Source organism: Marmota marmota, unplaced genomic scaffold, assembly GCF_001458135.2.
Source record: "Marmota marmota marmota unplaced genomic scaffold, marMar, whole genome shotgun sequence".
NCBI lineage: Eukaryota > Metazoa > Chordata > Mammalia > Rodentia > Sciuridae > Marmota > Marmota marmota.
Window position 1 is genome coordinate 31,388,529 of NW_026000249.1, and position 14,997 is coordinate 31,403,525.

Sequence of the window (14,997 nt, forward strand, 5' to 3'; positions counted from 1 at the left end):
TTAGCGTAGTGAAGTGGAAGGAGCAATAGACTTGGATCAGCCTCTAACAGAAAACCCGGCCTGTGGCAAGACAGGGAACTGCCCAGTCCTGCATTCTAGGCTCCAGGTGGTCCCAAGCAGTTGTGTGAGCTGCAGGAAACACCTTAATTAACTATGTGAATTGATCGTGATCAAAAGCATCACTTATGGACAAGAAATCTGAATCTTTCCTGATACATGTGACATAAAATGGAAGTCTAAATGTGTGAAATTTATGATGCATGTGGCACAAGTAGGTCACATAATGTAGAATAGTACACTTGGATGAAAACTCTCTTTTTACCACTTACTAGCTACAGGACTTGGGACAATGTATTTATCTTTTCAGAACTTGAATTCCTTCATCTTTTTCACTACAACATTACTTAACTGCTTCCCTTCTGAAAAGAAGCTGTGAGTTTCAAGGGAATATCCATGTGTTTTGTATCTCTCCCCCACAGGAACCGAAACTCCATGAAGCAGGACTTAATCCATTTTCTTTCTCACCGTAACCCCCAAAGTAGCACATAGTTGGTCCTCAATAAATATGTGTTGAACGAATAAATGAAATGAAGTAACTGACCCAGCTATCCCTCTCCTCAGTCTATACCCAAAGGACTTAAAAACAGCACACTACAGGGACACTGCCACATCAATGTTTATAGCAGTGCAAGTCGCAATAGCTAAACTGTGGAACCAACCTACATGCCCCTCAGTAGATGAATGGATTAAGAAATGTGGCATATATACACAATAGAATATTACTCAGCAATAAAAGAGAATAAAATCATGGCATTTGCAGGTAAATGGATGGAGTTAGAGAAGATAATGCTAAGTAAAGTTAGCCAATCCCCCAAAAACAAATGCCGAATGTTTTCTCTGATATAAGGTGACTGACCCATAATGGGATAGGGAGAAGCAGCATGGGAGGAATAGATGAACTCTACATAGGGCAGAGGGGTGGGAGGGGAAGGGAGGGGGCAGGGAGTTAGCAATGATGGTGGAATGTGATGGTCATTATTATCCAAAGTACATGTATGAAGACATGAATTGGTGTGAACATACTTTATATACAACCAGAGATATGAAAAATTGTGCTGTATATGTGTAATAAGAATTGTAATGCATTCTGCTGCCATGTATTTAAAAAAATAAAATCAATTTTAAAAATAAATAAATAAATAAAAGAAATGAAGTAACTGATGTCAAGGCATACTGCAAATGTCAGGTATATCATTATTATTTTATATTTAGCCTATCTGCAAAGTCATTCTAAAAATGGGCTTCCCTGGCTCCTCCTGGCCACCTACTGTGCATACCCCAGAGGCCCCCCTCAGGAATGAATTCTGCCTCCCGCTGCCTCCAAGCAACGCAGCAGGACTTTCTGGCAGCGGGCTCACAGAATCTGGGAGAACCTTCTGTGAGGACCAAATGGCCAGCGGTTGTGTGCATAGGAAATGAGTGTTACAGTAACCTTTTCAGGAACACTAAGAACTAAGTTAAAAATACCTTATCTAAATTAGAAATAAAATATAACATGGAGAAGTGTTAACATCTTAAGTCCTTAGAGAGTATTGTTTACTATCTTTTCTTATTCAATCCTTACATTTACCTCAGGAGGGAACCACTGTTAACTGCATTTTAGAGATGGGAAAATAAGCTCAGAGAGGTTAAGTGACTTGCCCAAGGTCACATAGCTATTAAGAGGCAGATCCCTAATTCTAATACAAACCTGCCTTTGTGCTGCTCCTGCTGCACCCAAGTTACAATAGCTCTCAAATAACCAAAAGTATTTGTAGAAATCAGTCTGACAAAGCTTTTTTAAAAAAATAATCTTTTTAAAATTTTTTAGTTATAAATGGATACAATATCTTTATTTTGTTTATTTATTTTTATGTGGTGCTGAGGATCAAACTCAGTGCCTCACATGTGTGAGGCAAGAACTCTGCCTGAGCCACAACTCCAGCACTGACAATGCTTTTTAATAGTAAATAAAATGCAAAAGCTGTTACTGACACTAACTAGTGGCTAGTTGGTAACTAGTCACTACACTTGGAAGAATCACTCACTTCTGTGCATATACTTGTGTACGTGTGTGTGTGTGTGCATGTGTACACACAAACATGGGTACATTTGTATGAGTATTCACAACCCAGACCAACACCATGGGCTCACCTCAGGAGAGCTTCAGGGGCCACACACACAATGCCCCATCCAAGGCCATGAGCAAATCTTTTACTAGGGAGTCCTTTACTTTCATTTGACTGATTGTGAACTCAATGGCAAATATGTGCTTTCTCTTAGATTTTACTTTTTCCCTTTACTTACCTTAAATCCAGAATGTTTCAATTCTAATTGGTCAGATTCTGTAGATTACTTTCATAGATGTATATTAACAGAGGACACAAGATGAAAATTTTCTAAATTGCACATTATAAAAGGGTAACTGTCAATACACAGGTATAACACACAACATTCCCAATAGTGACTCAGATCTCTTGACCCACAAGCAAACTTAGAAAATGGTTGTGTATCTACTGCTGACCTTGGGTAGCTTACTCCTCCGGAGGAACCATGACATAGCATCTCGGCCTGAGTTGTGTGGTATCACTTCTTTGATTTCCACAGTATCGTCAGACAAGAAGTAATGCAGGACGAGTTCTCTCCGGTCCCCAAACAACGAGTCTGAGTCATCCCATAGGCAGAAGAATCGCAAAACCTTCCCATCATATTGGAGGAACTGTTTCAGAGTGTCAAAGGACTCATAAGGACGAAAGGGATCTACACAGTCTAGTTTCTGCAAATGGAGAAAATGTCAGAAATAGTTGCAGGTTTTGCATGGTCACTTCTGGGATGGAAGTAATAAATTGACATAAAGATACATTTTCTATTGACTATTCTATGATATTTTTAAAGATTTCAACTGGCTCTGACTTACATATGTATGCATCTATAACCAGTTTTACCCTTAAGTATACTGACAAGCATCAGGAAGTTTTTCCTATTTTATTAAACATTATTTTAATACACCAAATTATCCTTCTGTAATGTTTTTTAAAACTGACTTTTCTCAAAGACCTAAAGCTTTCGTTTGAGAATGGACAAAATTAATCTATGGTGACAGAAATCAAAATAGAATTACTTCTAGATAGGGGATTTGGTCAGAAAGGGGGACAAAGGAACTTTCTGGAGTGATAGAAATACTCTACATCTTTTTTTTTTTTTTCATTGCAGTGCTGGAGACTGAACACATGACTCACATATGCTAGACAAATGTTCTACCACTCTACTACATCTCCAGTCCCAGTCCAATGGATTACCCAATTGTATGCATTTTCCAGCACTCATTGACCTGTATGCTTTAGTACTATGAATTTGATCCTATGCTAATTATAACTCAACTAAATAAAATCATGTGTCTTTTCACTGGAACTTCATATCTGTGAATGCTTCTGACTCATTCAGATTTTTATGAAGGTAAAAAAGAAGAAATATATTCATGATTTTATTTTGGAAATGGAAGAGGAGCAAATGGAGAACTTCTGTTCCACACAGAAGCCCATGTCACCTAACCTCAGCCCCAGAAACAGAGAGCTCTGCAGTATTCTTTGGTATAGCTCTCCCCTCCATTTGCATGTTCTCAGCCCCATCTTGGAGAAAAACTGCCTCCATTCTAACTGATGAAGCTAAATAGGATTGTTATACAAGGAAGTACTCATTGGCAAGGGAAGTATTGTCCCAAATTGGGTTATGTAATCATTTTGGAAATTCTTGAAATGTTCTATCTGTCCAGGGCAGTCTAAATACAATCTTACCCCCCAAGACAGGGGGAGATACAATGGCTTTCCAGAGACTCTTCAGTCTTATCCTTGATATTTAAACAAAATTAGGGAACCACGACTTTCATAGATTAAAAAAAATATTTCGGGGGGACTAGATGATCTCTTAGAAATGCAGTATTGATTATATACCATTGGGATCCTTTTCAGTTCAAATTAAATTGTCTAATTTTACATTTCAAGGCAGCAACACTAAAGAACTAAATGCATAAAAGTCAATATAAAAGGTTATATTGACTAATTGTCCAAGGTTTCTATATTCACTGAAGAGTTTTCTCCCTGAGGGAATAAATGCTAAAATGATCCTCCTAATCAGAAAGAAAATTATTTAAAACCATTTTTTGGCTGTTCTTGGTATTTATTCTCAATTCCTGGCACAATACTTCTTTTTTCTTTATAAACTTATAAAATCCTACAGTGCTTTTTGCAGTTTCATATAAGAGATCACCATTCACAATTGCTATCATATAATACCAACTGGTAGTGAATGAGTTGAGCCATTTGCAAGGGGTGGTAATTCAAATGAGTCCATTTTCCTTCAGGATCTCTCTGGTGCTTCTAATGACTTTGTATTTATCTAGACTCTTTTGTCTAGGACATTTGGAAAAAATAAAAATGAACCTAAACCAAAAAAAACCTCTTTATACGCTGATACACCTTCATTTTATCTTAGATATTGCAGAATCAGTTTTATATAAATTTTATTTATACATATATATGTATATGTATGTATAATTCTCAGGAGGTTTGAATGCCTATAACATTAAAGGATAATTTGGCTGGTACTAGGAGACAGGTATAGATGAATAATCCTACATGCAGCTTTTAACAAGAAATCATAGGAGAATTTGATTTTAAATTTTGTTATCTTTCTATAAGGAAATGAATTATAAGTTTTAAAACAATAAAAATCAGATGAAAGGAATCTATAGGAATAAAAATGAGACTAGTGGTTGTCCCTGGGTAGGGAGAGGAACTAATTAGAAAAATGTGTAAGAGAACTTTCTGGAGGGAAGAAAATATTCAACATCTCAATTTGGGTGTAAGTTGTATGGGTATATGCATTTGTTAAAATTCATCCATTAGTATATTTAATGTCTGTATTTCACTGTGTATAATAATATGTCAATAAAAAAGAAAAGGGAAACAAATGACAATAACAAAAATCAAGGTAAGACATAAGAGATTTGCATTCAGACCCAGCAAGAAGACTAGCTTGGTATGTGACTTCCAATGACACTTCCCCTTTTGGGTATTTAGATGCTTTTAGAAAACATAAAATTTGGGTCAAAGAATCATTTAAAATCTCCAGAAAGATAACAATAATACTGAATCTTCACTCCCTATAGTAACTGGAATCAGACTTTGAAGAAAAGCATCTTTTCATAATAGGGAGACAATAGAATCATGGCACTCTTCACTATTTCAGGACATTTCAGCATTCAATGTCACCATAAGAAGAGACGGGAATTCTAAGGAGGAAGAAAAAGGTAGACCCACAAGGATTGGTATAGTAAGTAAGTAGCAGAGAAGCAAAGATTTTTCCAGCCAGTGTTAAGTAACTAAACCCAGGAGAGACAAGCCATGGAACTGTGGGCCCAACTTAAATGCTATAAGTGATCACAAAGGGAATCGTGGGCTCCTAGAAACTGTTCCACCTAAGCAGCTCACAGAATGCTCCTGCCTGGAAAAGAAACTCCACAGAAAAAACTGGGATGTGTGGTTAGTTAAGCAATCATTCCTGTTCTGAGGCCAACTCTTAGCCTTCCCTTCAACCCAAAGGAGAACAGGACAACTCGAGTAATGATGGCCCCAAAAGCTCTTTCACAGCTGCATCAGGAACACCCTTTACTAACCCTCCAAGACAAGAACTCACAGACTCATCAATTTCTTACCTCTCTCCGCACCTTCATATAAGGATCTTCTGGACAATGTCCAGGGGGGTTTAATTTCACTCCTATTTTCTTCAAAAAGTTTTTTGTGAATGCATCACATTCATAAATCTTGAATGTCCGGCCATAGAAGACAACATCTGTGTTGATATTGAAATGATATACAGTATAAAACTGATCATCATCAGGGGGTGGGAGAGAAATCCGATGACGGCGGATAAAAGTCCCTGTGGCATGAAGTAAAAGACAACTGTTGTATCATGCAGCAGCTAACAAGAAGTTACAGTACATCTTAGTAAAAATTCTATATGCCTTCCAACAACAGGGCAAAGGGCTTGTCCTAGGAGGCATTTAGTACATTCAAACTCTAAGGGAGTCAGAGGGAGCTGAGACCTCAGAGGTCCAAAGTTCTTTTTTTTTTATTTTTTAAGTTGTAGATGGACACAATATCTTTATTTTATTTATTTATTTTTTTATGTGGTGCTGAGGATCGAACCCAGTGCTTCATGCATACGAGGCAAGTGCTCAGTCACTGAGTCACAACCCCAGTGCAGGTCCAGAGTTCTTTGACCAGCCTGGCACATCAGTAGAGGGATCTGAGTGGTGTTAGAGAAGATATTTTAATAAACCATAAATACTGGGGTGGGGTAGGGTATGAAAAAAGAAGACTATAAGAAGAGTGACCAAAAATGCCACATTGCCATCATGTCTTCATAGAACAAACAGGTTCAATTTCAGCCACTAACACTCAATGTACACAACTAACCAAGGCATTAAGGCCCCAAAGCAGAGTGCTCATAAAAATACATATTCCTGGCTCAAAAAAAAGTCAATAAGCTGCAGTATGTTAGGTGCCAACATGGTGATTTACAGCTTCGATAAGTATGAATGACTTTAGGCTAATGTGAAGCTTCATGATTTCTTTTCCCTCTATCAATTTAATCTTTCTTCTTCCTCTGCAGCCTCTGTCCACCTCCATCCAACCACTGCCATCAGGTGGAGGTCACAGGAGGCTTCATAGTTTTATCCAGCACTCTGGGTTAAATCTTGTTTTTGTTTAACCAGGGACCGAACTCAGGGGCACTCAACCACTGAGCCACATCCCCAGCCCTACTTTGTATTTTATTTAGAGACAGGGTCTCACTGAGTTGCTTAGAAAGGTTTTTAATCTCATCCCATCATCCCCTTCTTTCGGATGCCCACTTGCTTCTGAGTAGAGAAAAAGGGCAGTTTATTACTTAGTAGCAGTAACAGTAGCAATAGAACATCTGCATTTTTTGCACCAGCTTCCTAAGCCCCAATTCCCACTGGAGGACACAATATGAACCAGACAACAGCTGTACACCCAGTAGGTTACAGGACAGGAGAGGATGCTAGAGCTTAGGGAACCCGAATCTGCTACAGTGAGCGATAAACAGCCTTATTAAACTGAACAGGCAGTAAGCACATTTGCCCTTTGTTCTGGAGGGTGACACTACCTCTGTCTTCTGAGGCTGAATGCAAACTAGCAAAATCTTCACTCTGCTCTAGAGGGAGAGACTATCTTTGTCTTCCAAAGCTGTTTGTATATATAAATGCCCCCGAAGAGAGTCCAGAACAAGGAGCAGTCAGTGCCTCAGTGAGAGGTACAAAAATGCAAGATACCCATGGAGAATTGTCTCTTAACATGTATAACTGACTTGGGCCTAAGAACCATCTCCAAGAGCGAGCAGAGCAACCTGAGGATCTCATGGTTCAATAATAGTTGGCTTGTGTAACCTCTGTATGGAGGTATTTTAATATAAAGATGTCAACCTATCTTCTTTGTATTTTATGTGGTACTGAGAATGGTGCCTTTTCCAAAATCTAGAAATACTTAGAAATTATTCGTTCCTTATTCATTAAGGAACATTTAATTAATATCTTTATGTGCCAGGAACTGTGCTGGGCTCTGTTCCATTACTCCACTTATCATCTTTTCACTCTGTTGAGGGGAAATTAACTAAAATCATTTTCATCTTCTTTTCTTTGTAGCAATTTTTAATTACTTGGTACATTAAATTAACATAATAAAACTATAAAATTAGAACTGGCCTAGAATATTTTTAAATATACTACATAAAAGATGATATAATTTTACTGCAAAAATTATTCTTCAATTAGCCTTTAATTCATGCCACTGAAAACAGTATGCAAATTATTTAATCATTCAAGATTAGACATTTAGAACAAATTGCATACTTAAACATCTATAAAAGGATGGGCATTTCAGGTATTTTCAGGATCCATTATATACCTTTTTAAAAATACTTACATTGTGACAGTTTTTAAACTATATAAGATTAACTCAATAGTGAGGAGCTTCTTCAAAAATTCCATCTATCTTGCATTTGTAGTTCATTATAAAAATTCAAATAAGCAAGTCAGTGCTGGTTTTTGTTCTGTAAGACTCTGAAGAGGAATCCTATATTTTTCTAGATATGAAGAACTGGCCCACCCACTGGGCTTTTAAATAATAATAATCACAATCATCATCATAGCCCTAGGATAGAATTTCAGTTACATTTTCTCATTTAATCTTCAATAATCCCATGAGACACTTAATACATGAAATATGAATATTCAGTTTATGAATGAGAAAACCAAAGCTCAGAGCACTTTGAGTGCTTAAGTTGCCAAGGCCAAGGTCATGTACTAACAAATGGCAGAAAAAGATCTTGAATTTGAGATTTCAGACATGAACTAAAAACCATTACTTTCCATAATTTTCACTGAAATGTATATCACTGTACTGTAGCCATAAATTACTTAAGGGAAGGAAAGGAACATAGGCAACACAGAATAAAAATGGGCAGAAGAGCTAGCCACCATGAAAAGGAGAGAGACTGATTATGGAGCTCTTTCAAAAGAACAGCCTATCTCTGTTCTAAGGGCAAATTTCCAGAGAGGGCCACTTGTCCAACAGCAATCCCCACTGTAAGGACAGCATCACAGCCTTACCTGTCCTTCCTAGGAGGCTGCATATCTCAGGCTCCCATACTCCTCTTACCAGATGTTTCTTAGGAGAGGCCAGGGAAGTTCTTTGTAATAAAAGAATCCTGACCATTCATGGGTTGGAGAGGAAAGGCAGAGCTACCACTACACAAGAAATTTTTTGTTAACCAGGATTCCAACATCACAATCGCATGTTAATCAGAAAACTGATGTGGGCCATTTGAAATGTACAGTTGCACATGAGAGCTTTCAATAATATATTCCTGGGATCTCTCAACTGTGTCCTTTGAGGATTAAAAATTCTATTTATTGTAATTTGTGTGCTTTTAGTCTTCCATGATAAATGGCAGGAGTTTGTTCTGGAATGTCAAAGAAATGGGCAGGATGCCATGTCTTTGGCACACAACAAAAAGCAGCTGGATCATCAAGGTAGATAAGCCAAAATAATGTTACAAAATGGAAAAAACAACTAAAGCACCATGTCTGCCCTTTAAGTTTTCCGATGATGTTTATCTTCTTAAGTGCCCCTAATGACAACTGGGACACATTTCCAGGCATCAAGTGCCCCCTTTCCAGCTTGTCCTCATCTTCGTATTTTACATCTCTCTTCCTTTTTAAAAGCCCTGTTATTTGACTATATTCTGCAAGCTTTAACTTTCTAACATTCCCCTATGATTTAGATCAAAGTGGCCATATAACCATTTCTGTTTAGTGTGTTTTCATGTCATTCAATAGGGACCTGCCTTAGATTTGGCTCATAGCACTAAATTTAGTTTTTAGGAACTCACCTTCCAGAAGTAAGTTTCCAACCTCTTACGTCTATCTTAATTGTAAGTATGTTTATTTCATTTTTGTATCACTGCAGACCTTGGGTACATCCAAGACTAGAGGGAGGCATTTCTTAGATGAATAAATATACAACTCGAATGTTCTCTTATCACCATGTCTACTAAATTTGTATCAAAAAAAAAAAACTAAGAGCCTTAATAGTGATCAACACAATAGGGTACCTTACCTCCCTTTGCCCTCACTATATTACTCCACTAAAATCACTATTCCAGTTTTTCTATTATTTTTCAAAAATGTTATCTTTAGAGTTTTGTTTTCACAGGAATAACTTTTTAAATATAGATAATCAAGCCCCTGCCTTTAAGCAAATGAATAAACATTTTAGAATTCCATATCTCTGATCATAATGAAAACTAATAACCCTATGCATTTCCCCCTTAGCCACTGAATAAGCACCAAAATGATAGCTGGGCAGTTGCTCTAGTGTCCTCTTGCATTACCACCTTCTTGCCTAGTTTTCTTAATACAGGCTCTATAATCTGCTCCCAAATATCTCCCAACTCCTTACCCCACCCCTTACCACATTTTTATCTTGTGTTCTACCTTTTTCTTGCATCTTTATCTGGGGAAACTGTGTGTGTGTGTGTGTGTGTGTGTGTATGTGTGTTCCTGGGGATTGAACCCAGGTACATTCTACCACTAAGCTACATCCCCAGCCCATTTTTTATTTTTGAGAAAGGGCCTTGAACTTGTGATCCACCTCCCTCAGCCTCCCAAATTGCTATTATTATAGACATGTACCACCATGCTTGACTCTGGAGAAACATTTGAGCTACCACTCCAATGCCATCTTCTCTAGTGGATATTGGTTTATCCTCCTCTGTTCCCTCAAGTACCTGGTACCATTTATGATGCCTGCATTGTTTTATAGCCTTCTCCCTTCCCCCCTTCTTCCTTTCCTTCCTTCCACAAATATCCATTGAGCAGCCACCATGTACCAAATACCTATCTTCTCAGACTAGCAACTCACCTCCACTCTTAAATTCTACATAATTCCATTCCATTACTGCTCCAATGTTCACCCTCCACATTGCCAGATTTAGTTGATTGAAATACAGGATACTCAAGTTAAATTTGAAATCCAGAAAAATAATGAATACATTTTTAGTATAAGTATATCCCATGAAATATTTGAGACATAGTTACACTAAAAGATTCTTCATTGCTTCTCTGAAATTAAAATATAACTGGGCATCTTGTATTTTATCTGGCAGTCCTACTGCTACCCCCTTCTGCTTTATGAGATATAGCACTTATATATGGTGTATACCTAATATGAATGAATGGTATACAAAGGGCTGATTTCTATTTTGTGATTACATTTGCTTCATTCAAGTAGATTATCTCAGAGGATTAAAAAAAAAAGAAATACTACATAATTGAGGAGCCCAAACAAACCATAAGTGAATTTATCCAAAGATGTACTAGGAACCATATAAAAGCCAGTTCTTGACCCCAAGACTCCAGAACAAAAAATTCTGGGGTGGGCTAGGAAATTCTGATGATTGCTCCCAACTGAAATCAACTGGTATGGACCATGCTGGAAGTCATGGCATGTTTCTATTCATTATCTTTTCTTTAGCGTAAATTAGTTTGGATTTAGGAGCATTAGACTGACATTTATTCTGTTAGACAGGTAGAAGTTAAACTACTGGGTTTACCTCTGACATTCCTGGCCTGACATAAAATTATTTTAACTACATTCCAGCAGAAGAGCAACAAATTCTATAAATATAACATATCTACCCAAAAGAAAGTGATGTCCTGGCAAGAAATGAAAGCAAGCCTTGAATTGAAACAGTGACTTACTTGACTTATAACACACAAATCTCTTTGCCAACAAGAACTTGTGAATATTAAAAATATGTTTTTCTGATTAGAAGCTGCTTGTAACTAAATGCCTATTTTGGCACCATGCTAATGGATGCATCTTTTGTTTCTGGCTTATTCCAAACTCTGGCCACCCTTTAAAAAACTTACATGGTAATAGAGACAATTAGGGTTTTTTTTACATATTTATACAAACATGGAGTATATCTCCTACTGAATTGTGAGATTCACTGTGGTGTATTCATATATGTATATAGGAGAATTATATCAGATTCATTCCACTGTCTTTCCTATTCTTAGCACCCCATGTGGGGAGGGGCGCTATAATTCATCTATTTGCACTGATTTCGGAATGGTCAGGTCTATGAGAAACAGGTGCAACCAGCCTCCCAGTTCACTGGGAAAATAGCAAAACCCTGTGAAGTGACAGGAACACCATCAGTGCACAGCACCTAAACTTGACCCCTAGCCTCTTCCCAGAGCCCACAGGTATATGGAAGGAAGGCAGGTCAAGACCACTCAAACCACACACACACACACACACACACACACACACACACAAACTACCTAGCACATCCCACCAAGGTCTGAACCCCAGGCTCATTCAATTTGTTTTCTTTTTCCCTATTATTTAATTTAGGAAAGCATTTAAAGGCTTTTTCAAACTATTCACTGTCCAGACAGAACTTTTTTTTAGCAAGAATCATGGTATTAAATATTTCAAGAGATACTGGTTTCTTTCTAAACAAAGTTTGATGACAGAGTGGTTATTCATGTTTGCTTTCGACAGGATTTGCTACAGCCCTCCAGGTTTCTCCACTCTGCTGACAAACTCAATGTCGTTACACAGTGTGATTACTGTGTATTCTGTCCACCATCCTTGAGCTGCAACTTCACACAGAGAAATGTCCTGATCACACACAGTAAACCGATGAGAAATTCTACAATTTTCTGCAAAGATTTTAAAGTAGTCTTTCTACTCAGGGTTCTTTTTTGTCTTTATGAATAACAATGTTTCTTTCTTACATAAAAATTATTTTCAAGTGCATCATTATGACTATCTTCAACTTGTCTTTGGAATCTACCTTTGTGAGATTTGAAATTGAGGCTGAGAGAATTGAAAATCTTATTAAGAGCCTTTCCAAGATCATCCTAGAGGTTGCATTTCATATTTCTTCTTGGCTGGTTTAATAAAACAAAAATGCACTGGACAGGGGCCAGTGAGCTATAGGAATATGAGTTTTCACTTAAAAAGGAATAATAATAAAAATATAATCCAGGTTTGGGATATATATAATGCAGGTTTGAGATAGTGTGTGGCCTTCATTGTATCATTTGGGCAAATTTGGTGTTTTGACTGGGAAAGTAATCAGAAAATAAGCAGTTTGGTCAGAAAAGCAATATTGTCATCCACCTAATCAAATATACTTGAGTAAAACAGATGCTCACAGAAATGAAAAGTTGTAAATTATCTCTTTCTGTACTTAAAAATAATTTTATAAACATTTTTAATACATTCTTTACAAACTTTAAAAACTGCCTTATATATGTTAAAAATGACCCCAAAGTCTAAAACTACAGTCCCTTAAAAAATAAAATGTCACATTTTTAACCTTAAATTATGTCAGAACCTTTTTTAATAAGTTGGGCTGAGGTTGTAGCTCAGTGGTAGAGCACTTGCCTAACAGGTATGAGGCACTGGGTTCAATTCTCAGCACCGCATATAAATAAATAAATAAAGGTCCCTCAACAACTAAAAAAATATTTAAAAAAATATTAAGGCATTTCCATATTTCCTAGACCATTCAGTCAAGTTTGGAACCAAAGAACAATGAGGACAACTTATATGGCCTTCTTCTCCCTCTACTAGAAAAACCAGCAGAGATACTAAATCAAATCCTCTTCCTCTTTGCACCACGTCGGCAGCAGCACTCCTTCAATACAGTGGAACAGACTGATTCTGGTCATGATCTGAGTACTCATGATTCCCAATTCACATTTTTAGTCTTTATTTTTATAGAAAATTCATCCTGAAGTTACACCTGCCTAGTGGATATCACACATAGATGTCCTAATTCCTTCAAAGGCCTCATGCCCCCAAACGTACCAGAACAACAAACCCCAATCCTGCCCCATACTCTGTGCTCCATACTCCTGGACTTTTTACAAAGGTATCACCATCCCTTTTACTAGAGATCTCTGAAGCAATCAGCTAGGACTCTGGTATAGCTCAGTGGTAAGAGTTCTTGCCTGGTAGTCACAAGGCCTTGGGCTTAATCCCCAGCAACACACACACACACACACACACACACAAGCAAATTACCCCCTAAGCCTGTTTTCTTTTAAGTAAAAGTCACAATGGCAATACCAACTTTAGATAGTCATTGGAGGATTGTATGAGATAATAATGGTAAAGTACTTACTTTATCATAGATATTTCCCTTCCTCAATCTCTATATTTAGTCACCAAAGGCCTATCAACTCTGCCAACCAAAGGTCTCTCAAATCTTTCCCCAGCTTTCTAGTCCTACTTCCATTGTCTTGGTTTGGACACTTAGCATTTCTAGCCAGAACAACCATAAAACTCCTGGACTAGTCATTATGCTCCCTTTCCTCTTCAATCTGCTGGTCTGTAAACTCCATGAGATCAGAGCATGATGGGTCTTAATCATCTTGTCCTTTCTCCCAAAACCCAGAATAATGCCTAGCACAGAACAGGTATTCAACAAACACTTATTGGCAATGCCAAGTGGCTTCAAATTCATCACCCCAAGCACCAGACACAATAAAGCCATGCTGTAAGAAAAGCCTCAGTCTTATGAGCATTGAGAAAAGTCCTTTGCACACTGAAATAAGGCTATATGACAACCTTTTCTCAGAGGCCCCTGGCCTCCAAATTCCTGTTTCTGCTCCCTTGAACTCATTATAGTACACCACTGTGGAAGCATCAGGCTTAAATAAGTAGTTAGTAAGCAAAAACTTCATTCAACACAGGCACAAATCACAAGATGTGTTAAGTAATGACAAGAAGGAAGTAAGTAGGATATGTATGTGTTAAAAACAGAAAGGAAGGGATGGAAGGACCACGAGATAACTAATTTTCAGTAGGTATTAAATATACATGAGGCACCTGGGCTCTAAATATTCATGAGACACTAAATATACAAGAGACACTAAATATTCATGAATACTCAATATTCATGAGGCCTTAATTCGGCCACTCATTCATTAGCAACAACAATTCTGGCCCCATGGACCCTCTGTCCAAGAAACACAAACAAAACCCATGATTATTCATCACTCTTACTGGCGAGCTACAGCTGTGACCAAACACTCGTCTCTCCAATAGAGCAATGATGTGCCCATGGACCAGGGCATTTTCTGTCTGTGGTTCTCCTTGCTTGACCCTCAATTCTGGTCTCCAAACCACATTATCCACAGCTGAGGTTGTGAAGGAGAAGGGGTGGGGAACAAACTATTGCCTATCTCAGGATTAAGGCAGTGTGGTCATTCTACCCACTTGAACTTAGCCCACAGTATGTAAATCTACCCTTTCCCCTGTCTTCTCTCCATGCAGTTTTATTGTGGGGTGGGGG

The 14,997-nt window shown here is 37.7% G+C and overlaps 1 protein-coding gene across 1 annotated transcript in view; it reads right to left on the bottom strand.

Annotated features, from left to right (window-relative positions):
* Efhc2 (EF-hand domain containing 2) overlaps positions 1–14,997 on the bottom strand; it is a 206,743-nt gene that overhangs the window by 91,811 nt on the left and 99,935 nt on the right. Inside the window, exons 3-4 of the mRNA XM_048796279.1 lie at positions 5,753–5,976; positions 2,564–2,815 (exon numbers count right to left, since the gene is read on the bottom strand). Of these exons, the coding sequence (XP_048652236.1) occupies positions 2,564–2,815; positions 5,753–5,976 (476 nt within the window). The remainder of the gene's footprint in view (positions 1–2,563; positions 2,816–5,752; positions 5,977–14,997) is intronic.